General features: G+C 38.4%; 3 protein-coding genes across 3 annotated transcripts; 2 read left to right on the plus strand and 1 right to left on the minus strand.

Annotated features, from left to right (window-relative positions):
• The first annotated feature begins 1,201 nt into the window (after nt 1-1,201).
• On the plus strand, nt 1,202-2,632 carry tshba (thyroid stimulating hormone subunit beta a). Its single transcript, XM_026166345.1, has 3 exons — nt 1,202-1,285; nt 1,371-1,568; nt 2,148-2,632. Exons 2-3 carry the CDS (start codon nt 1,407-1,409, stop codon nt 2,424-2,426), a joined length of 441 nt encoding a protein of 146 aa, XP_026022130.1. The 5' UTR covers nt 1,202-1,285; nt 1,371-1,406; the 3' UTR covers nt 2,427-2,632.
• A 4,103-nt stretch (nt 2,633-6,735) lies between these two features.
• Nucleotides 6,736-12,099, plus strand: slc25a55a (solute carrier family 25 member 55a). The gene is made up of 10 exons (XM_026166974.1): nt 6,736-6,884; nt 7,562-7,694; nt 8,008-8,133; nt 8,451-8,506; nt 9,788-9,878; nt 9,976-10,094; nt 10,238-10,433; nt 10,540-10,694; nt 10,820-10,895; nt 10,998-12,099. The coding sequence occupies exons 2-10, from the start codon at nt 7,675-7,677 to the stop codon at nt 11,155-11,157; spliced, it is 999 nt and encodes a 332-aa protein (XP_026022759.1). The 5' UTR covers nt 6,736-6,884; nt 7,562-7,674; the 3' UTR covers nt 11,158-12,099.
• A 969-nt stretch (nt 12,100-13,068) lies between these two features.
• tspan2a (tetraspanin 2a) lies at nt 13,069-22,475 on the minus strand. The gene is made up of 8 exons (XM_026166975.1): nt 22,223-22,475; nt 19,733-19,835; nt 15,763-15,860; nt 14,765-14,839; nt 14,577-14,666; nt 14,409-14,480; nt 14,173-14,256; nt 13,069-14,095 (listed from the first exon to the last, which is right to left on the minus strand). The coding sequence occupies exons 1-8, from the start codon at nt 22,289-22,291 to the stop codon at nt 14,030-14,032; spliced, it is 657 nt and encodes a 218-aa protein (XP_026022760.1). The 5' UTR covers nt 22,292-22,475; the 3' UTR covers nt 13,069-14,029.
• Between the last annotated feature and the right edge of the window lie 343 nt (nt 22,476-22,818).

The raw sequence follows: 22,818 nt of genomic DNA on the forward strand, positions 1-22,818 counted from the left end.
AAAGCATAGCTACAGCAAAAAAAACTGCACACTAGAGAGAAAAAGTAAGTGTAATCATTTGCACTTGCTAGTTCATTAAATATTAGCGGTTTCATGGATGGTTTCATTCAAGACGTCTTTTATGAGAGAATCAGTTACTCTAAATTCTTAAAAAGTTAATGTAAAATTCACTGTTTATGTATGTGCATTTGAACAATAGCTGGGGAGAACGAATGATCAGTTTAAGGTGGAAGCTAACATTGTATTTTACTGTTCAAATGTTCAATGTATCGTAATCATCTTGTGAGCAATATTCCTGGTCACTGATAAACTAAATGATGACAGCAGGTTAACCATGTACATATACTTTAATGGTAACTGTAATTAGAGCAAAAACTTTTACTCTAAAAAAAAAAAAAAACCTTTTGACTAAAATGAAAAAGAAATCAGTATATCCAGCTCCTGCTCTGTACTTCTTTGTTGTCTAATATTTTTATATTTGCATTGATCTTAGTGGGCTACAGATACACAGAAACACAACAATGGCATTCAAAACAGTTGCAAAATCACTTAACGTGTACGAGACTTTGACTATGTTCGACAATCATTAAACTAAATTACAGATAAGGAGACACAAAGTGAAGGTGAGAATTGCACTCTTCCTTTGTTTTTTTTTAAAGATGTTATCATCATGAATTCATTCTCTCTATCTTTACAGTAACTTTTGCTTTAGTAATACAAAATCGGGTTGTATAACCCTTTTTGATTGTGTTGTACCAGTGTCATCTCTGGACTGTGACTGTTGAGTGTTTTGAGCGACTCACATTGTTGCATGTTTTTTGGTGTCACTTTAACACTGCCGGTGTGCAACTCTGCATTATAAGAAGTTTTCAAGTTAATTTTTACATAAATGAGTAACAGATTGGCTTGTTTGGTAAAGAAAACATCTCGGGTTAAAATTTGAATGGCCCTCTAATAAAAAAAAATGCGTTCTTTAAAGCAGAAAATAAGCTTTTTGTGTGTTTTGTGACATCTAGTGTACAGTAGCTTAGACTACTTTGCACAGAGCCACATGGCTAATGCACGAACTTTGTTTACCAAGGAAATCATTATTCATGTAATCCACATAATGGACTGAAAATTCAACAGATCGTTTTTTGTCACAGATAGATAACATGCAGTTTATGTAAAGATAGATTAAGATATGTTTGTATAAATACTGCTTAGCAGAGATGTTTGGACTCAGAGCATCATTAGGCCTGAAAGTGCCCACATCTATCAAGCAGGTGACTCATGCATACAGAGGGTAAGAAAATAATATTCAAGAAACCAAACCTCTGATCTCTCTTGTATGTTGTTGACTGGTCTCTTTACCTTTTCTTCCCAAACAGGACCAAAATAGACTAAGATTGACTGAGACACATAACATGGAGGTTACAGTGTTCAACTGCTGGCTCTTTTTTCTGATGTTTAGCCCTGCTGTTCCCATGTGTTTGCCCACTGATTTCACCCTGTATGTGGAAAAGCCAGAATGTGAGTTCTGTGTTGCAATAAACACAACCATCTGCATGGGATTTTGCTACTCAAGGGTATGTATGTCTAATGTTAAAAAAAATGAAAAAGAAAAAAAGTCTACATGTTGTTTTTGGTTATTGAAAACTGGAAGTGCTTAGTAAATAATCGTTTTTCCATATCAAAAATTATATGACAAGAAATATGAAACAAAATATTAGAAAGAGATATCTAAAAGGTAGTAAGAATATGTGATTTTTGGCATATTTTTACATAGTTTTATTTAGTTTTATTTTAGCATTTTTTTTACATAGTTTTATAAATGCTTTGGAGACTTTATTTAGATGTTGGATGGGCTTTACACTGAAAGCTTACAATTTCCTTTGCGGTTTTAATGTTGTAAATTACTAAGAAATTTTTAAAAAAGCTGGCAAAAAACCCCAAAAAAAGGCACTTCATAATTTGTCTATTGCAAATATTCGACATAAATAAATAAATACATATCAAGACAGACTTCTTATTAGCCAATGTTATCAGACTTTAAGCTAGATAGTCACATAAAAAAATATTTCCAGCTCTTTTTCCCCAATGTTATCTAGATTCTATGTAATCGTCATTCGTTTAGTTTGATCTCTGTGCTTATATGTGATAACCAGGACAGCAACATGAGGGATATTCTTGGCCCACGTTTCCTTGTCCAGAGGGGCTGCACCTATGATAAGGTTGAATACCACACTGCTATTCTGCCTGGCTGTCCCATTGAAGCCAACCCTGTCTTCACCTACCCTGTGGCTCTCAGCTGCCACTGCAGTGCATGCAGGACTGACACTGATGAGTGCGCACACAGAGCCAGCATGGATGGAACAAAGTGTACCAAGCCTGTTAGGCGTATCTACCCATATCCTGGCCACAGCAACTATGTTATCCCTTTTTGACTCACATGTTCTTGTTCCCATAACAAGAACACTGTTTTAGTTGTGGAAGTACATGACATCCATATTCTGAGAAAAGACAAGCGTCATCATATACTGTCAGATCTGTACCGTCTGTACCTTTCCCAATTGTACCAGCTTTTTAAATTCTGCCTTTGTTAGCCAATATGTCTGTGCTGCAGGCTTGCTTTTAACTTTACAATGAGGGTTGATCCTAGTGCATTTTTCCTGTTTTCAGCATCGTTATATATTCATTTGTACTCTCTTGTGAGCGTGACTCTCAGACTTATTGTGCTCGGAAAAGGGCAGTCTGATTACAACTGAATTAAAGTCTCTAAATAGCTCTCTGACTAAGCAGTACTTGACTTAATCACATCCTGTGTAAGACTTTAGCTTTCTGTTTACTACACAAGGCCATGACACTCACAACATCACTGACTATATTTACCTTGATAGTCATTCTGGAAAACCACGAATTGTTGACACAACTAAAGCTGTTTCCAAAAAAGTTATGACATTGTGTAAAATGTCAATGTGATAATTTACAAATCATTTAAAGCCCATATTTAACTGAAAACATTCAAAAGAAAGCATAAATGGTAAATGGCCTGCATTTGTGTAGCGCTTTACTTAGTCCCTATGGATCCCAAAGCACTTTACACTACATTCAGTCATCCACCCATTCACACACTGGTGATGGCAGCTATATTGTAGCCACAGCTGCCCTGGAGCTCAATGACAGAGGCGAGGCTGCCAGACACTAGCGCCACCGGGCCCTCTGACCACCACAAGTAGGCAATGGGTGAAGTGTCTTGCCCAAGGACACAACGACCGAGATTGTTGGAGCCGGGGCTCGAACTGATTACAAGACGAACTGCCAACTCTTGAGCCACGATCACCCGAGCATAAGGAATAAGGAAGCTGATGGTGAACACTTTAGGAAACTTCTAATAACTGTTGAGGTTAATTTGTGACACAATTGGGCATGAAAAATGCATCCCAGAATATTCTAGAAGTAAAAGTGGTGATGGGTTCTTACACTGTGAGTCATCAGTATATCTTTCTTTTTCTTAATTGCTTATCCAGTTCAGGCACCATTAATACTCAACGCCCATACAGGTCTTGCAACACCGTCCTAACATGAAGTCTTTTTCGGGGTAAGCCAAAACAAAACAAAAAAGCTAAACCAGAGTCTACATATGTTCCAAAAGAACGCCTTAATGAAAGAAGTGACTGGGAGCTAATGTGGTAAGCCTACAGTCTATTACCATTGACCCACTAAAACCATTTTAATTATTAAACAAAAATATTGTCACCTTTAAAAGATTTGCAAACTTTTGCATTTGGTTTTTATTGACAGTTTATAGAGACAAGGGTTAAATGTCTTGTCCTTGAGGTTGTTAAAATACGTTACTAGATTTTTTTGGAAACAATATAACTAGAAGACTCAACAAAACCAAATTTAATGTGTGACTTTGTCCACTGTAACTATCAGTTTGATGCAGTGTTTATATGTGTATTTTCCAGTGCACAGTGGAAATTTTGGGGGACAGCTGCAGCTTATTTATAGCTCAGCAATTCAGAGTGTGAGAATGCATGATAAGTCTTTCATGTGGAGCTCTTTGACATTTCTCTTTCATGATCTTATATTCAGTCTTTACATATATAACAGGCTTTCTCTTTTTTCTGATAGCTTCTGTTTAAAATGTCTTTGCACTGATGGAAGTTTTTTTTATTGGCTCTGCAGCCCTCACTGATTTCAACACTTTACAACATTTTAAAGAGAACTGAGTATAACATGAACTATAAAAGAAGTCCTGTGACCTAAAAGCCAACAAAACATCTGATTTAAAGACCTTTAAAGGCTGTTTCTCACTTTTATTCATCAACATAACCCCTTATAAGAAGTTTAACTACACTAATGGTTGACATGATTATGGTGTTTCAAATCTTGAAGTAACCTTGGAGCATTTTGAATTTTGGGGTAAGAACAGGATATGACGCTCTTATCTCTATGAAGGGAAAACAAGGAAGTGGGACACGTTTACACAACAATGACACAGGTGTTCTGAGCCACTAGTCGGCTTTGAGCTTGTACAGCTTCCCACAACCTGATACTCTGTTTAACCTTGCAAAAAGTCAGCTGACAAAATGGCGCAGTGTTATCCATTTTGGGATGAGGCATTTCAGTGTCCTGACTTTGTCACTAAATATGAAATATTGTGCTACATATGCTCCCACTCCCACCCCTCCTAATTTTGATGTGTTGAGAAGGTAAAATGTTTTTATCACATAGAGTTATCTTTGTTAGTATTAAAAATTGACCAGACATGACTCCAGAATAATCAGTCTGGTATGGCACAATGGTCTGATGTGCTTGGCTGAAAATTTGTAGTGGTGTAGTTTTGAAAACCTGAATACCCTAACGGATAAAAGCATGGAATTTGCCTCTGTCAGCATTCCAAAGCAACCAGCTATGTTGTGCACATACCGATTACGCGTTCATTCAGACAAACCATAAAGTTTTGCTTGTGTTGTGTTTATTCAGCTAGATAAAATGTGAGAACTTTTTGTAGCAATGGAATCACCAGTGGGTCCAGGAAAAGTCATTGGTGGTTGGTCTGCTTGTCAAACACTTCAGTTTAGTATAAAATTAGATTGCAAAGGTTGTAGAATCAGTCACTCTGTTCAGACCAATTCTTAAAACACATTTGTACAGAAATAGGTTTATGTGATGTTGTCTTTTTTTCGTCTTTTTATCTTCATTCAACTGTTTTGAGCATGATGAAAGAAAGTATTATGATTTGTCCTAGTGACCTTTTCCACTGACTTGCTCCTCTATTCTAAATTTACTTCTCGTTCCAAAATGACTTTGTACTTATTCTGTGAAATATCTTTATTCGTGCTATAGATATTACATATCCCCCTGACTTTGGTGATTCCTTAAGCTTTTCTTTCTTCTTATAATATAGTTTCACATCACGTTGCCTGTATAAAAGACTGTGGATTTTCTATATTACAGGTTCTCAGAAAAACTATTTTTTATTTGTCTCAATAACGCTAATATGTCTGATTGAACTTCACATTTTTAACAACACTGAGTGACCAGATGATCATCACTAGGGCATGTTGTTACAAGTTATTACAGTGAACAGTGAGCAGAGAAGAAATGACTATATAGTGGTTACGAAAGAGACAATCGCTTGCCAAAATTGACATGACATGCAAGGTATATGCACCTCCCACTATTATTTTTTTGGCTGTAGGTGTTAGAGGTAAACGACTTCCTGGTTTGGGGATGTGTCCACAACTTTAAAGCCTCTAGATCTTTCACTCCGGAATTTTCCAAATTATGTGGTTAAAAAATACATTGTAAAAACCTGAAGCCTTGTCTGTAGAATGCACTGCTCTGACTAAAACCGGGAAACATTCCTTTGAGTAATTTGATATGCTGTCTTTGTGTCTCTCATTTAAACTTTAAGGCCACGTTTATTTTACCATAAAGAAAAACTTTTATGACTATAATATGGGTTTATTGATGAAGATACCTTTTCTTCGTCAGCAAATTATGACTCTGTATCTGATTCATCCAGCTGGACACAGTCAGACCTGCTCATCACAGCATGTTCAACCTATTCTAAGACTGATAAGAGAAAGGGGTACATTTTCCCACCCACAGCTATCTTGCTGAAGGGAAGTAAAGAGAAAATCCTGACCGTGAGTGGCAATATTAGAAAATAGAAAGCAGAATTTATAAATATTTCAGTGCATGAGCTTTTATAAACAATTCATTATATTTTTTTTGAACTAATGATGCTTTTTATGTTCAACATCTTGATCTGCTCAGCAGAAAACAGTGGTTAATTGTGATTAAATAAAAGCAAGTTCAGTCATTTAAAGAAGCACCGTAGTTGCCCCTGGGTGCTAGAATAGAGTAGAATCGAATCGAATCAAATAACACCATTAGCAGTCGGACAGCACATTTCACAAATCTCAAAGCCATGGCGACTTTAATAGGATTAATCCACTTTTAACTTGAGATTATTCTGAGACATGGGGAAGGACTTCTTTACTAAGAATGGGGTAATCTCTCCCAACAAAGACCAGTTTTAAATAATCCAACAGTGAGGTTTTGGTTCTGAAAAACTGAATGTTTAAACTTAACAAAAAAAATAGCTTCTTTCTTTTTGGGCTTAAGCAGTGTAAAGCTGTAATTGGTGAATCAGCTAATGATTGATGTATCTACCTTCCAATCAAAATAAAGTAACAATATAGAAACTTGTGATTGGCTTTAAATCAAGCGGCAGTCAGATAAGCGCCAGCCCCTTAAAAAAAGCCAGTGGAAAATTCCAGCTACTCTGACCCTCAGCTTTATTAGCGCTTCAACTAGCGAAAGAGACAGAAGTACTGACTATTCGCTCGAAACAATCAAACAAGAACTACTGCGAGATCATTTATTTGGTAAGTTGATCCGTAATAATCTATATTCAATTAGTTTAGAAATGGTTTTAAATTCACTGCTTGATTCTTTGTCTCCAGTTTATTCGTTATTTCTCATAATGTTGACGAATGAATGGGCGTCTCAATGACAGTAGCCTTCAAAAGCCACTTTCTTTATGTGGAACTGAAAACAATGCGGTAGTCAATATCTTTTTTTTTTTTTAACCCAAAGCGTGTATTATAAATAGTATAAACTCCATTGGCCAGTGCATTTTTTTTTAATTATATTTTTTAATGCAATTAAAATGCTCGGTAGAGGGATATATTTGCATGGAAACGCCATCTCGTATATTTGCATCGATATTATCCCTCGTAACTCACATTCATACAAAGTATCTATATTTTATGCCTCGGCCTTCAGAAAGAGTTACTTAGAAATTCAGCAGTAGCCGCCAGATTTGAATCTTAACTTTATGAAAGACGGTTACGCCCATATATGGAGTGCGGTATGTGAGCTTAAACACGCCCACGGGTTGCACTACTCATAGCGCAAGTATAGCACATCCGCTGCATCATGGTCTTGTGACTGTGCGGCACATAGATAACCTAAAGTCCCTCGTGGGTGGAATAAGCTTCTCTGTAAGGTCTGTGACTACTTGGAAACCTACTTAGTAACTCCCTTTGCTTTCTCTGTCTAGGACTCTGCTCATTCACCTCACTGAAGAACACCTGAACCTACATCACCTGATTTTTGCTTTTACTTTTTCATACATCTTCCTTTGTCACTCTTTCAAAGCTTTATCACTTTGTCATGTCTCAGCAGCAGATCAGGTACGCTTCATGCACTATTTTATTCTGTGCATGTGTGGTCTAGTGGTACAAATGTTTTTTTTATTTTTATTTTATTTTTTTTATTATTATTTCATAATGATTAGATGAGCTTGGTGACTTATATTAGCATGATTTTTCTGCTTTTGTGTTTCATGTAATTGTAAACTGATTATCTTTGGAGTATAGCTTTTAGCCTTCTAAACAGTTTATAATCATAGTCTGTCTTTCAAAATTATAAGAATAAACACAGCATCATTAAAGTTGTGACATTATTTATTTACTTATTTATTTTTATTTTGCTGTCTCTCTTTAGCCTCCCAGCCAAACTCATTAATGGCGGCATTGCTGGCATTGTTGGGGTTACTTGTGTCTTCCCCATTGACTTGGCAAAGACCAGGTTGCAGAATCAGAGACGAGGTCAGCAGGTCTACAAAAGCATGTGAGTATTTCTGCTTAATGTTGACTTAAGCAACACACAGCCCCCAGGTATTATACCTACCACGCCCTGGTGTAAGTCAGTGCTATTCATACTGATCTCACAATGACAGCTGTGCATTGAATTGTAATGACTATGTAGGTTTTAAGAAATTCCTCTCTAGTGAGGTCATTTTACTCACTTTGCACTGCTTTATAGAGTGGAAATTTACTGAACTGTGTTCTCTTGTAACACTTAAATTTCCTTAGTCCACCCCTGTTGTCTCAATGAACTGGCGTGTTTTGTCACACCGGTAATATTTACCTTGCTTTCTTCTGTAGGATGGACTGCCTTGTCAAGACAGTTCGATCAGAGGGATACTTTGGAATGTACAGAGGTAAGGCTTGTACATATTTAAATATTAAGAAGCAGTAGGATAGCAGAGGTAGAAGTTCTGCAAGAGGATTAAATATAGGAGAGGGTAAGCTCTCTGTTGTGAGGTTAACATTGATACGGTTACCACTGGCCACACTTGTTGTTTTAACAAGTACTGAGAGACTGCATTTTAGCTGTGTTTGGATGCTTTATATATATATATCTCTTAGTCCAGTTGTAAAGGAGAAGTTGTCAAATGGTCTCATGCAAAGTATTACATTCACTGTAGTATAGTATGTAATATTGTACTTGTTAAAACAGAGAGCATATACTTTCATTATTAGTGTATCACTTAGAAAAGGAAACTAAGTCTGCAAAGAAATTGGAGACCTCTTAGTTTGGGTCTCTGTCTGTGTGAGGAATGTTTGTTTGCATCTGTGTTTTTCATATTACAGACTTGGGTCCCCCTGGGATATTGAAGGCTAGCCGATAAGGCGCAGCCACGCTGGAGGCAAATCATTAAATGGTTCTTACAATATTGCTCTATTTAAAACTCTAGGCTCAAGTTTTTGTTTTGCCATCTATTTGTTCTGTAATTTGACTTGTCAGTAACTACTTTGCTGTCTTCTTGCTGTCCTGTCAACTTTTGGATTATTGTTGTTTTCCAGACTATGAATTGTGTCTTTGCAGACTTTGGTTGAGCTTGCAAACAAATCTGTGGTGAACTAAAGATGAATTTTTTTGCATATTCAGTCCCATAGAACATTTAAGTTTGCTCAAAGTCTTCACACGCATAGTCAAGGACTCAGTCTGTCCTTTCTCTAATGTTTTTTTTTTAATTTTATTTTATCTGTCATCACTAACCTACTCACTGACATGCATCCTGTCACTAAGATCTATTTCCTTTCTTGAAGTCTTCTCTACACAGTGTTGCTTGTTGTCACACCCTGATTCTGTTTATTTCATAGATTTCGTGTTTGCATCTTCCTCTGGATCTTCATTGCCCTATTGTTCCTTATGTTGTGTTGTTATGCTTGTTTCTCATTTTCCTCCTGATATTTTGTTTACTACTTTTTTTTTTTTTTTTTTTTTTTTTTTTTTTAAATTGACATAATCCCCCTTCACAATTATTACTTAAGCTCAATTAAACTGAGTATATGTCTTGTCTGTGTGTAAATTAACTGTACAGTTAACTCTTTACATTCTGATGTTGTAATGATAGTGGCGGGGTATGTTTTTGTACATGTGCTGAATGGAAAACTGGATTCTGTCTTCAGTGCTAACTATTTTTTTTTCCCCTCAGGTGCTGCTGTAAATCTGACCTTGGTTACCCCTGAGAAGGCAATCAAGCTGGCTGCCAATGACTTCTTCCGGCACCACCTTGCCAAAGACGGGTAAGCATACTCTGTGAGAGGATCTTCTTGGAAATGGGCAATATGTATTTATTATTTTTAAAGGTGGTTTATTTAAAACATGTCTCACTCTTAACAGAAAGGGGCTGACAGTGTTCAAAGAGATGCTGGCAGGCTGTGGTGCAGGCATGTGCCAGGTCATTGTTACTACCCCCATGGAAATGCTCAAGATACAACTACAGGATGCAGGCAGACTTGGTAAGAAGCATGCAAAGCCCTTTTTAAATGCATCAGTGTCAGTAATTTACATTTATAGCTGTGTTCCTCATTTATAATTATATATATCTTATGTGTGTGTGGGTTTTTTTTTTTTTTTTGTTTTTTTTTTTTTTTTTGTACAGCGGTCCAACAACAGAAACCAGTCATGATGACTCCCACAAAGCTTGTGGCCACTAATGCAGTGCTCAGTCGCTCTTACAATTCTGGCATGGTCATTTCTGCACCAAGAGCTGTGTCGGCTACACAGATTGCAAAAGAACTCCTCCAGACGCAGGGCATCCAGGGGCTCTACAAAGGTCTGGGGGCCACACTGATGAGGTAAATCACTTCTACCGCCACGATGAGAAGCTGTGTGTGAACCTGACAGGGCAGTTGAACTTCACCAGGATTTTAGTCTGAAAATATTTTGTTTACTTTCTTCCAGAGATGTCCCCTTTTCTATTGTTTACTTCCCATTGTTTGCTAATCTGAATCGCCTGGGCAAACCAAGTCCTGAGGCGTCGTCACCCTTCTATTGGGCCTTCCTCTCAGGCTGTGCTGCAGGATCCACTGCTGCGGTGGCGGTTAACCCCTGTGATGGTGAGTGGTGTTTTTATTTATTTTTGCTTTTTTTTTTCCGCCCTAAGCTGGATCACCCAGTTGTCTCCTGTTGAATAGCAACACTGGAATTTTAACAATCCCCCCCCTGCTCTCTCTCCTTCTAGTGGTGAAGACCAGACTGCAGTCATTGAACAAGGGGGCTAGTGAGGAGACTTACAGTGGAGTGGTGGATTGTGTAAGGTATGACAGTGAATCATTTTTACAGTTGCATAAATTGCATGTCTTTTTTTTCCTTTTCCTACCTTTGTGTGTATGAATAAACTCGTTCCTCTGTTTTGACAGTAAAATAATGCAGAAGGAGGGGCCTTCAGCATTCCTGAAAGGTGCCAGCTGCCGGGCTCTGGTCATCGCACCTCTGTTTGGCATTGTACAGGTTATGTACTTTGTTGGTGTTGGTGAATACATCCTTGACAACTCACCCCTACGCCTCTTAGGACCATGAGACCATATCATCTTGCTGACTAGCTATGCATGGGACCTGGTAGAAGACCTAGCTGCTACATGTATTCAGTTTACAGCAAGAAAAACAAGTAGACAGAAAGACCTATGATTTCACTATCTTTACGGTCAAAACGTGGTGTTGCACTTAAACCCTTTTGTTACTTGTTCAGTAGGCTGAAGCCAGTGTTTGCGCTTGAAGCTGTTAGCTTTACTGCATTGGGGCCTCTCTTGACCCTAAACAGTTGTTTTGTTTCCCTCTGTGAGGGAAGGGAGCTTGCTTTCTTGATCACGACTTTTCTTTTTTTTCTTTTCTTTTTTTTCTAAAACTTGTTTTTGACGCTATTTAAAGTAGTTTGTTATGAGAGTTTGTAGTACTTTATTTATGTGTTGTTGTTTTGTTTTTTTTCCTTCTTTGCTGTCTCATGTTGCTGAGCCTTAATCTAGAAACAAAAGTCTGAAAGTTCACAGGGCCCAGTTTACACAACTTGCTGGAAAGGCTTTTTTTGTGAACTGCTTTGTGTACATGTTTACTTTAACTAATCATGAACCTTCCTAATGAAATTGGGACCATATGGCTTACCAAACCATAAGCTGTGTCCTACACTTGACATTAGTGCAGTAGTTGGTTAGTGCTATGTGAACTGTCATAAACTTGAGATGCAATCATGCACATTTTATGTTTGTCTACGTCCACACACACACACACACACACACACTTTTTATATTTCATCTGAAATGTTATCCAGAAGGTCCTTTGTGATTCATGCCTTAACAAAGCAGTTTGAAATGTAGTTTTGATTCTGCAAGGCAAAATTGACAGAATATGAGCATTATTACAGTTACTGTGAGCTTATTTTTAAAAGGAAAAAAAAGACTGTTACATACCAATGATTGTGATGGCTTTTTGTACTTGTGTATATTAATAAAAAACTTGAAGTACCCAGTCTGTACTGTTTGACTAAGTACTGAGGGCTATGAAGGTATTCTGAATAACTGCTGTAGTTCAGAACTATTGCTTTATGACATATTCATTAATGTAAACATACTACATTCGATTTTTCTAAATGTTCCTTTACGAAGAGTTTGTTCGACTCTGGCCTCCTGCTGACATCAGTGATTTCCTTAGTAAGGCTATCTCATGCACACACTCAATCGGAAGAAAGTTGACTTGTTTCAGAGTGAATGAACTGAGGGGGTGTACCAAGGCTCACCATAAACGTATTATACAAATCAAATATCTGGAATCCCAGATGCTGAAAATGAGAAGAACTAGTCCCTTGTTTTTAGTCAAATGACAGCCAGATATTGCAGCACACAGTGCTATTTTCTTCTCTGCACATTTGTACATTCATGCAATGCAGCTGCAGTTATTTCTGTTAAAAAGGCTGTCTGAATCTGACCCACACATTCAGGAAGCTTTACTACCAGGAGGGCATCAAATCACGGTTGAGCAAGTTCACATGCTGAGGTGAATGATTTAGTCCACACTAACTAACGGCAGATTGAAGTCAGTGTAATATTTCACTTTATCGGTTCATTATTGTCTTTGAAAATTGTAAAACATACCTTGGTGTGGTGGAATTCCCCACTTCTCTGTATGAGCAAGTACTAAGCAGGCCTTGTGTAGAGACATTTTGTCCAAATCCCATGACGCTTGATATTTTCTATAAACTTGATTTATAGAATATACTACCATCACTAGTATTTTCAGTAAATAGTATTATTAGTCAATATCCTTTAACTCTTGCCTTGTATGTGACTGAAATTTGTCATCCGTGGACCTAAACAGAACATTGCTCACATGTTCAGGTACTTCACTAACCACAAATTACAATGAAGTTCTTCTCAGCTTGTTCCACTTTACAAGAAGTGCACATGTGATTCATCTCCGAGGACAGAAGCTGAAAACATCTAAATAAAAGCACCCAATGTTTTTATTACGGTTAACAGTATGACAAACTATATTATTCTATAATTCACATCTTATTGGCACACCAACAAAATTTACATCCACAATAATTCACACAAAATGCAAACTAGCTCACTGTTACATCCCAAACATGCTCCAGAAGAGGTCAGCACAAAGCATTATTTAGCTGTCAGATGAATTTGGAGATTTACAACGCCGCAGTTTATCATGAGACCATCCTAACCCTTTGGCTTCAAATCATGTCTACACTTCAGCTATTGTGCTTTACGGTAGAAATACTTGAAAGTGGTGACAGGAAGCAAGCACTGGTGCAGTGTACATATTCAAATCAAAAGATATAGGCAAACAGTCCAGTAGTAGGAGGCTTGATCGTAACTAAATAAATAGGCACATGACGGAATTTTACTCTGCAAATTTACTCTGCAAAGGTAGGCTAGTCCTCAAAATGCTAAAGCACACAAAGTGAAAATAAGGATCCATATTTACAGCAATACTCCCCAGTCACAACATTCCTGTGTCAAAGAAGGCTTTGTGTGCTGTGTTGCATCTACAACGGCAGCACTTTGGCCTTTGCGGAGCACCGGCAGTCTAACAAAGACATGTTAAAAGTGAGGAATGTCACAGAGTCGAGCTAAAAGCAAAGCATGTGTTATGGAAAAGAAGAGGGAAGTGAATTTCAGTGCTGGTGGACTCAAGAAGAAGGTGTGATGTTAACGATCCAGCGTATCGTGTTGCATGTGGTCCGTGGATAAGTGGGAGCATTGAGATTTGTTGTTCTCTCTTTGTGATACTCGGAGGCCCTCCCCCACCGCACTTGTTTGGACTAAGAGAAGTGACTGAAATGTAACTTTGGTGTTTCCCTTCTCATGCAGACAAGTTGATTATGAAGGGCTGTGTAACCATATGATCAGGCGACGGTTGGGGGGGGGGGTCAGCTCACCAATTATATAACCTCCCTGCTGTTTCTGATGGCACAACACAGGACCATACTGAAGATCATTCCTATAATCTGAAATCACAGACACATATTGTGGTTACCTGAGGAATATCGGTCACAATTAATTAAAAAACTCAAACTTTTCTCACCATGACTCCTGCAATACCAATCCCTATGTATCCAATGATATACAGCTTTTCATCGAAGAAGTCTGTTATTGCAGTCAGGCAGTCCTAATATCAAGCAAAAATAGCAAGAAACATTCATATCGATCATTCTGCACACAGCAAAGTAGGTTCATCACAGCAAATAGTGCTTCATTTTAAAATGGTGTTTTACTGCCCTCATGTGACTATGAAGTGTCCCTGCAGGCAGAGGGGTTTACCTTGACGTCTTCTGGGAAGTCTGCACACACATCACTGTTTGGCTCCAATGTGGAAACTCCGCAACAGTTCAGCTGCAAATATAAAAAGAAGTAAAAACAAAACAAAACACAACATGATTTTAATGGTATTGATTGCAACCCTGAACATGATGGCGAAGTTTTACTCACAGCTTTATAATAAGTCGTTACTATTGCAGTTCCATTTGGACTAGAGTCGAGGGTGGAGCTACTGTAAAACTTTTGGACTTCTTCAGAAATCTGTTATTAAAAGAAGAAAAAAAAGGGTTAGTTATGGGATTTAAAAAAAACGGAGAATATTTTTTGTTATTTTGTATTTAATCATCAAATAACTCCACCTGTTCCTTGTTTAGGAATCCAAACACACCAGCAGTGACTTCTGCTCCAAAGATTATCACAAGGCAAGCAAAGAACTGCAGAACAGAAACAAGGACTATTATCGCCCTCCTGACCCAGTATGAACCTTCCAGATCCCTCAGGTCATCTGGATCCGGTCTTTTATCAGTTCCCAGAGTCAGAACCAGACACGGAGAAGCTGCATTCAGCTTTTATGCTCCTTATATCTGGAACAAACTCCCAGAAAGCCTCAGATCAGCTGAAACACTCAGTTTATTTAAATCCAGGTTGAAGACTCACCTATTCTCAGCTGCATTTGAATAAAGCACCAAATCCACACTTTTAAGCTTAAATTTCAAAACTTACATTTAACTACTGATTTTATCTACTGTTCTGATTTTATCTGTTTTGATTTTATATACTGTTTTGTTTGTTTGTTTGTTTGTTAACTAGTTAGTTAGTTTGTTTGCTTGTTTTAATCAATTTTAAATCATGCTTTTTATTTGTTTTTGTTTCTAATGTCTCTGTAAAGCACTTTGAATCACCTTGTTGTTGAATTGTGCTATACAAATAAACTTGCCTTGCCTTGCCTTGCCTCTAGTGGGAGTCATCCACACACGCAACACAAAAACTAATCAGTGATTGATTCATTTATTGGGGAACAACAGTTGGCCATACAATTTTGTGGGCTGTTCCTGGTGATTTCTTCTGAAATCCCTTAGAAAGAAATGTATAATTCTGCCCTTTTATACAAATGGAGAAAACAAGGGCCTTGTTGTTAAAAAAAAAAAGATTACACTAAACTAAAGTTAATATTTGTCTATTATTCATTTGTTATTAGACAGCCTAATTCTATACATCTTCGCGATCACTCATCAGAAGCATACACATCAAGTTATTTCAGTGTTAGTACCAATTTAACGGTAATATCAATTTAAGCCTCATGGAAACAAATATAAAAATAATACAAATGCAATGAGAGGTGACGCTTTGAACCCACCAATGCAAGAAGACACTGAGACTCACGAATGGCCCCAAAACAACCTAAGAACCCCACGACCATCATCAACGCACCAGCACCAAGAAGGATGTACACGGCTGAGGAGAGAGACCAGACGATAGATCAGTGCATTTAAAATGAAAAAAATGGAAAATTAATGTTTTGTGTTTTATAAACAAGAAGATTGTGAAAGACATATGAGAAGCATCTGATCGTGGTGTTCTCAGTATCACATGGCTGCAGTTTATAGTTTCCACTGAGGGTGTCAGCGTGATGCAATGGTTGCCTTTGCTGGAGCAGAATTTATAAAAGGATTGTTTGTGTTGTGTTTGTAGGTGGAAGTATCTTCGGTAGCAGAACATCTCTGAATAGACTCACACAATTCAGTCTATTTATTAGGCTACTTTAAACAATGAATTTGAAGTTTTTCATGATCTGAAACATAGAATCTCTGGCACAAATGAATTATGTTCTTAACGTTACATTATAGCATCTCTGATCACTTGAAAAAAGGTGGGTTGAACAAAACACAGTTCTGGACTCTTTCCTGCTCTGGGCAGCTACAGAAATAGCTTGAAGTCCTGTCCGTATATAGAGTAGCTGTCTAAAGCATAGGCAGAGTCTGTTCAAAATCATAATCAAATTTGAAAGAAAACTAATAGGCCTAGAGAGCCCACTGAGAAATGATGCTTCTAATTGACTCTTTTGATGCATTAGTAGGGTTTCCAGTTACTTAGACTTTGTCCATTCATGCTCCTGCAGGGTGAAGAAGCACACAGATGCCATCTGTCCTCCAAAATCTAATTTTCAGAGGGCTTGATTGCTGCAGATTTCAACTGCGTCTGCCACCATCTATGCTCTCCTCAAGCCTGAGTGACGTCACCCTCTCGGTCTACTCCCCTGCTTCTAGTCCTTGCAACTGAGCCCCCTCGCACTGTAACTATACACCAAGCAGGTCCCTTAGGTCCATGCTAAGGGCCTAATCGGTGACACAGGCAGCAACCACTGCAGCAATTTAATTAATCCACATGGGGCAAATGCAAGCTGTTGTTTTCTTGCTGTGCGACAAAAGGGAAGGTAAAGACGAGGCGAATACACTGCTGAGCTGAAGGGATCTATAGGGATACAGAGCTTCAAAGAAAGTTGTCTGGGTAAGCAATGGAAAATATAATGGACCATGAAAGCTTTCAATTTATATACAATTGTCTACACAGAAGTGATCTCAGCTGCTCATTTTTTCCCCAACACTTATACACTTACTTTAATATCTGCTCTTTGCTCTTCACTCATTAAATCCAGAGGTATCTACCATCTACCAGACACCTGCCAAGTGCACTTCCTGCTTCACGTATCTTTTAGAAATACAAATTATTGAGTATAAACATCTGTAACATCTCTCAGTTTAGCTCCATCTCCATCTTATATACACATGTAATGGCTGTTTACACACTAGAGAGTAACAAAGGTGATAGAATGGAAAATGAAACCCTCAGAGAGAATGCTGCCACTTTGCCTTATTATGGTATCACTCTGTTTAGTCTCATTGCTAGAAGTGGGAGCAACAGTCAGTTGTTTTGCCCAGGAAGCTTATAACGTTTGGCTGCAAAGGCACAAAGTTATCCTCTGCAGAACCCAAGTGTTTCCAGTTAAATGCCGGATTTATGGGCTTGTGTTGTCCATTTGCAGAAAGAGCAATTGTGGGAATTCAGCCCATGCAGAGGCTATGGAGGTGCACTTGCATGTATTTCTCCGAAAGACAACAGTTAGTTTGATGACACTGAAGGAAACTGTGGAATTCACCACAAATAAGAAAACACACCAAAAATAAAAATAAAAAATACCCCCAAAACCCACACACAAGTAATTCAGACAGTGGCTTGGTCAGCTTTCTGCTTGACTTCACTACAAAGAAATTCCTTGTATGCTATAACCTCAGTTTTTTCTAGAACAGAGACTAAGTTTAAGGGAAAACACTACAGAGTGCAGCCCGCATTGCTGGTTTATGTGGACTACCAACAAACTATCTTGGCGCCATCTTAACACAGCCACAAACATCTGCATTAGAAGGCAGGAGAAGTAGAAGATTTATATGATGGAGACATGAGTTTTGGGTTTGTGAGCCCACTAGTATTAGAGGATCCCTACTGATGATACAGTAACAACTGATATCAGGCATACAATTGGCTCATAACTGGCTGACAACTAGACCTGCCATCAGCATACTCCTCTACCCAGTTTGTGAAGCATGTTTGTCTCGTACAGTAGCCAGAAAAACAAGATTTCCAGATCACACCCACCCTCTGAGATTTTTTTCCACACAGTTACATATTAGTCATAGTCACAGCATCTCGTTTTAGAGGTGGCAATAACAAACTCTCTGTCTAGCTCTCTCCTTCCCTTCTGAAGCCTTCCAGGGTTTCTGCCAGTTTTTTAATCAGCTATTTTACCTCCAAAATATTGATCAGACCAACATATGCTCCGGTTTTAACTGCACTCCAAATGTTCTTTAATCAAGAAAATGTAATTCACATTACATTTGATTTGCTTAACCTAAAGTGAGAAATATAATCACTGCAAATGGGAAAGTGAGGAGGGGACGGTAAAGAACAGTGGGACAGAGAATTTGATTAAAATGACTCATAAAGATGTAACACAGTAACAGAGAAATTCCAGGATATTTGCATATCAAATAAAACCAAGCTGGAGAGAAGTTACCTCATCTGGAGTACACTGCATCAACAGATGACTTAAGTAACATGGTACTTTTTATTTTCTACTGTATCTTGAAACGTTTTAGGTTGTAATCTTGGCAATATGATCGTAAGTATAATCGAAAACACTGCCTTTGGTTGCCCTGTGCTGCTTCCCCCTCCCCTCTTCTTTGCTCTATTTTCATTTTTTACTAGGTTTGCAAGCAGGATATAGTCTTCTGTCACTGGCCCCACCCAACCTGCTACGCATGTCCTGAGAGAGGCAGCCAGTTCCACGAAGGCAGAGCAGAGAGCTGATGAAGTGAAGTCACCATTTTAGGTCATGGCTTAAACGGGAGTAACAAGAATAGGCTTCATTCTAATCATCGGCTCCCACACACTGTCAGAGAGAAGGCCTATTGTATGGAGTGCTGAACACTAGCTGTTTGTCTTGTCTACTGTATGTTTTAATAATCTACTGTGTGAGCTTTGCAAAGACACTCTTATACGATATTTCAGCAAACAGACAGAGCTGTTCATTAATCAGTTAAAGGCTCTCGTGCATCGTTTGTACATTTTTCTGACTGGTCGTTTTTATGTTATTTCAGTCGAATCAAAACCAAATAAGCATTTATGTCAAGATTTGAATTTCTTCGTATCCCACGAACAGGAGAATTGCCACTAATGGAAAGTTTCAATCAGTTTATCACATTTCACTTCCTCTGTGCGCATACTTTAGCCACTTTCAAAGTGAAAGTGAAGAATTGAGGGCTTCGAATGACAAATTCCTTTAAACGGGCCTAGTAACTGTGGACATGTTTTAACTTACATGTTTTATTAAACAAACTTTCCTTGTGGTTTGTGCAAAGAAGTAAAACATTTCGATGCGCTGAAGATAAAATGTGGCTGTTAAATGTCAAGCAGTACTTGAAGGGTTCTTCATACTTGTAAGGGATAACAGTACCAGACATTCGGTCTCATCCGCATGTGTACACGTGTATTTACTTCTCTGTATGTGGGATTTTTTAGGGCACCTTTAAAATGTTACACATTGAACATTTATTTAATGTAGATAAACATGTAGGGATGTTTCATCTCATTTTCAAGGGGGTCCATGTAATCAAGATGGTGTAATCAAGATCCATCAAGATGGTGAACTGCTGAGAAGAAATTGGATCCATTTTGGATTTTAGTTTTTTTTTATCCACATCCACATATATGTTTTATTCTGCAGAAGATGAGACAGGCATATGTATGAGGCTATAGAATCTCTGACATACCTATGAAGAAGGTGTAGGGGGCGCCATCGCCTGTCAGGAGGTCCACTGTGTTTGGGTCAAACCTAAGCCACAGTCCCACCGCCAGCACCAACAATCCAGACACCTGGGGATTGATAAATTATACAATCAAAATTATTTGTGACTTTATAGTTCTGTTGAATTTGATGAGTGGTAAGTAGAAGTTCTTCTGTTTGTGCAGAAATAATTTCACAGTTAAACAGTGAGCACTTTCATGTTTTCTTTTAGTCTTTATTTATCACGAGGTAGTTACGATTCTGCAGGTGATGCTAAAGTGGCTAATAATACTCATAGGGGGGGGGGGGGGGGGGGGGGGGGCAAAAAAGTGTCTATGCTGAGTAGCATCTTTCCTCTCCAGGAGAGCTTGGCTTACCATAACACATTTGATTGAAACCAGGTTTTACTCTGAGAAAATGAATCATTTTAACCTCCTACATAACATTATTTAATTTAAACATCCAAAAATAAAGCCAAAACGAATAAAAGGACAAATGTGGATTAAGGGTAAAAGATATTGTCTGTGTCATAGTTATATATTAATCCTAACCATGTTCCTTATATGTTCTTTCAGGACAAGTGTCACATGTTATATGCAGATGAAAAAAAATTAATCTTCAAAATTTTGTAAAAGCATGGAATCCCAAGCAGCACATCTTCAGTAACACTCTCAGATCCTTTTCCTGACTTGCTCTTCAGATTCAGCCAAACTAAAGAGTGGAAGTGTCTTCTGTTAGTTCAATTCAGTTCAATTTTATTTATATAGCGCCAAATCACAACAAAAAGTCGCCTCAAGGCGAAGGAACAAAACTCAAGCTGCAGCTCCAACCCTCACTGCAGGAAACTCAGTCCGGACTGGGCCACTCTTTTTTTTTTTTTAGGAAGGTTTAGTGAGGTACTCTGACAATAAAATGATTGAAAATAAGGCCACGCTGCAACAACAGCCCATGCATCCTCATGGCCCATCAAAGTACCACATTTGAACACAAGAATTAGCATCAGAATCAGCGGTCCATCTCCCATGGTGCATTTCAGCCACAGGCTGTGCCAGCCTCACAGTGCCTGGGTGATGTAACTCACACTGGCATTGGCTGCTTGTTGGCTCTGCACCCCAAAATGACAGCGTACTGTACGCCCCTTTTGGCTACAACCACAACAGCTATGCTTTCAGTCCCAAAACTGCCGAACAAAGAGGCTGCTGTCACTTTGGATGACACAAGTGATCGTCTTACAGAGCACAAATGAGTCAATGCAGCCAGTTAAACTCACACTGTATCATTTAGCAGTAAAATATTGAGTATCTTTTGCAAGAGACAATAATGAAAACCAAACAAGAGTAAACCCAAACAGGCTCTTTGTTAATGACCTAATAAATGTATCTATTTATCTAAACACAGCACTGATTGAAAATGATAATAGGGGGGGGGGGGGGGGGGGTTTCTTGCAGCCTCAAGTAGGGGCAAGAGTTTTCCTTGATGTTCCCAAACTCAGGGTTGATAAGTTTATGAGATACATTTGTGGGGTGAACAGAACAAAAAACAAAAAAGGCAAACCTAAAACCTTATTGGAATACTTATATTCTTTGATTCACGCAGAATATAAAAGAATACAAAAAGAATGAATCTTGATCCAATGTTTAAGGTTGCATACTACAGTCTACATGCAAACTGACAAAATATTAGAAGCTTAAAAGTACTTCTCTGACACATTTAGCCTTCTAAACACCAAGAAACTTATGTCATATGAGAAGTCACTGGCATATAATCGAAAGTGAATCTGAGTCACGGGGAATCTTATCTGAGCAGCACTGCAGACCAAAACAAAAACCTTTCATGATGTTCCCCAAATAGATTAACCCCGCATGTAAAAGAAAAACAAAAAAAAAAGGACCCTTCACACGCCTGCAGCAGGAAAGTCACACCTCAACGTCAAATCATGAACTGGGATCTGTGTTGGAAAAGTAGCTCTGGTGTATTTGTTGCAGCATGTACTTGGTGCAACAATAAATCATGACCAACTCTAAAGCAGCAGCCACTAATGAACGCAGATGAAAAGAAGACTCTGGGTTATATAGCTGAGGTTTGGTTTGAGAATTTTGGGAAACAGTGTGGAGTCAGAGGGAGACGGTGTGAACAGAGCAGGTGCATTGAGGCGGTCTGCCAGACAACATTAACTCCTAACTCTGTACGGAATAACAAAGGCTGCTGTATTTAAAAGCCATACCAAATAATATCAATAGACGGACTTTCAGCCTTCAGTACATTGAACGTGTAAACAAGGCTAGGAACAAACAGGTTTTTCACAAGGCAACGAAACTCCACAGTCGCTTAAAAATAAACCGAATCAATTTCACTTCCTAAAGAGAAAACAACAAAACAAATAAATAACCATAAAAAAACAACAAAAACGGTGATCCGGCTTTTTCAGAGAGAAAAAACGTTAATTCTTGGCAAACCGCTGCCGAAGCGGACTTACCCAGAAGATGATGTTGAAAGCGAAAAGCAGATATTTCACACATTTCATCCCACCCTGCACTTTGCTCATGATGCCACCTGATTTGTCGGAGTCTCCGATCTATTGCGCGATTCCTTCTTATTTTGCAGCGTCTTTCAGCTGGACATCAACCCATGCAATGAAGACCTGCGCCGTTACACCATCCAGACATGAAACATGCGCACAAGTGCTGCTGCACGCCATCTGCACACGCCCATAAGCGTTCGCGAGTGCTGAGGTACCCAAGGTGGGGTTCAGGGACGATCTGGGATCCCTGAGAGAGACACCAAGAGGTCTCCCAGCGAGAGCAGAGAGAGGGGTTCATTTGTGTGTTCGACACCAATGATTTGGGCTTAAAAATAAATAAATGAGGGGAAAGCCGGTGGTATGGGTTAACCAGCATTGTTACGAAGATAATATTTCTTACAACATGGTTGATCATATGTTTTGCAAGTAAAAAGAATTTTGTAATCGTGACTGAATACCGAATTACACAACAATACATGTACAACTGGTGAAACAAAAACATCTGTTTGCAGTATTTATTTTAAATTCTACTTTGAAGTGAATATGGTAGA

The sequence above is a fragment of the Astatotilapia calliptera genome, chromosome 5 (genome assembly GCF_900246225.1).
Source record: "Astatotilapia calliptera chromosome 5, fAstCal1.2, whole genome shotgun sequence".
Taxonomy (NCBI): domain Eukaryota; kingdom Metazoa; phylum Chordata; class Actinopteri; order Cichliformes; family Cichlidae; genus Astatotilapia; species Astatotilapia calliptera.

Coding starts and splice junctions, on each gene's coding strand:
- tshba (XM_026166345.1), top strand. CDS start 1,407: ATGGAGGTTACAGTGTTCAACTGCTGGCTCTTTTTTCTGATGTTTAGC. Junction 1,569..2,147: donor TGGGATTTTGCTACTCAAGG/GTATGTATGTCT, acceptor TGTGATAACCAG/GACAGCAACATGAGGGATAT.
- slc25a55a (XM_026166974.1), top strand. CDS start 7,675: ATGTCTCAGCAGCAGATCAG. Junction 8,507..9,787: donor ATACTTTGGAATGTACAGAG/GTAAGGCTTGTA, acceptor TTTTCCCCTCAG/GTGCTGCTGTAAATCTGACC. Junction 10,695..10,819: donor GGCGGTTAACCCCTGTGATG/GTGAGTGGTGTT, acceptor CTCTCCTTCTAG/TGGTGAAGACCAGACTGCAG.
- tspan2a (XM_026166975.1), bottom strand. CDS start 22,291: ATGAGCAAAGTGCAGGGTGGGATGAAATGTGTGAAATATCTGCTTTTC. Junction 14,840..15,762: donor CTCAGTGTCTTCTTGCATTG/GTGGGTTCAAAG, acceptor TCTGTTCTGCAG/TTCTTTGCTTGCCTTGTGAT. Junction 14,096..14,172: donor TTGGTATTGCAGGAGTCATG/GTGAGAAAAGTT, acceptor CTGTGATTTCAG/ATTATAGGAATGATCTTCAG.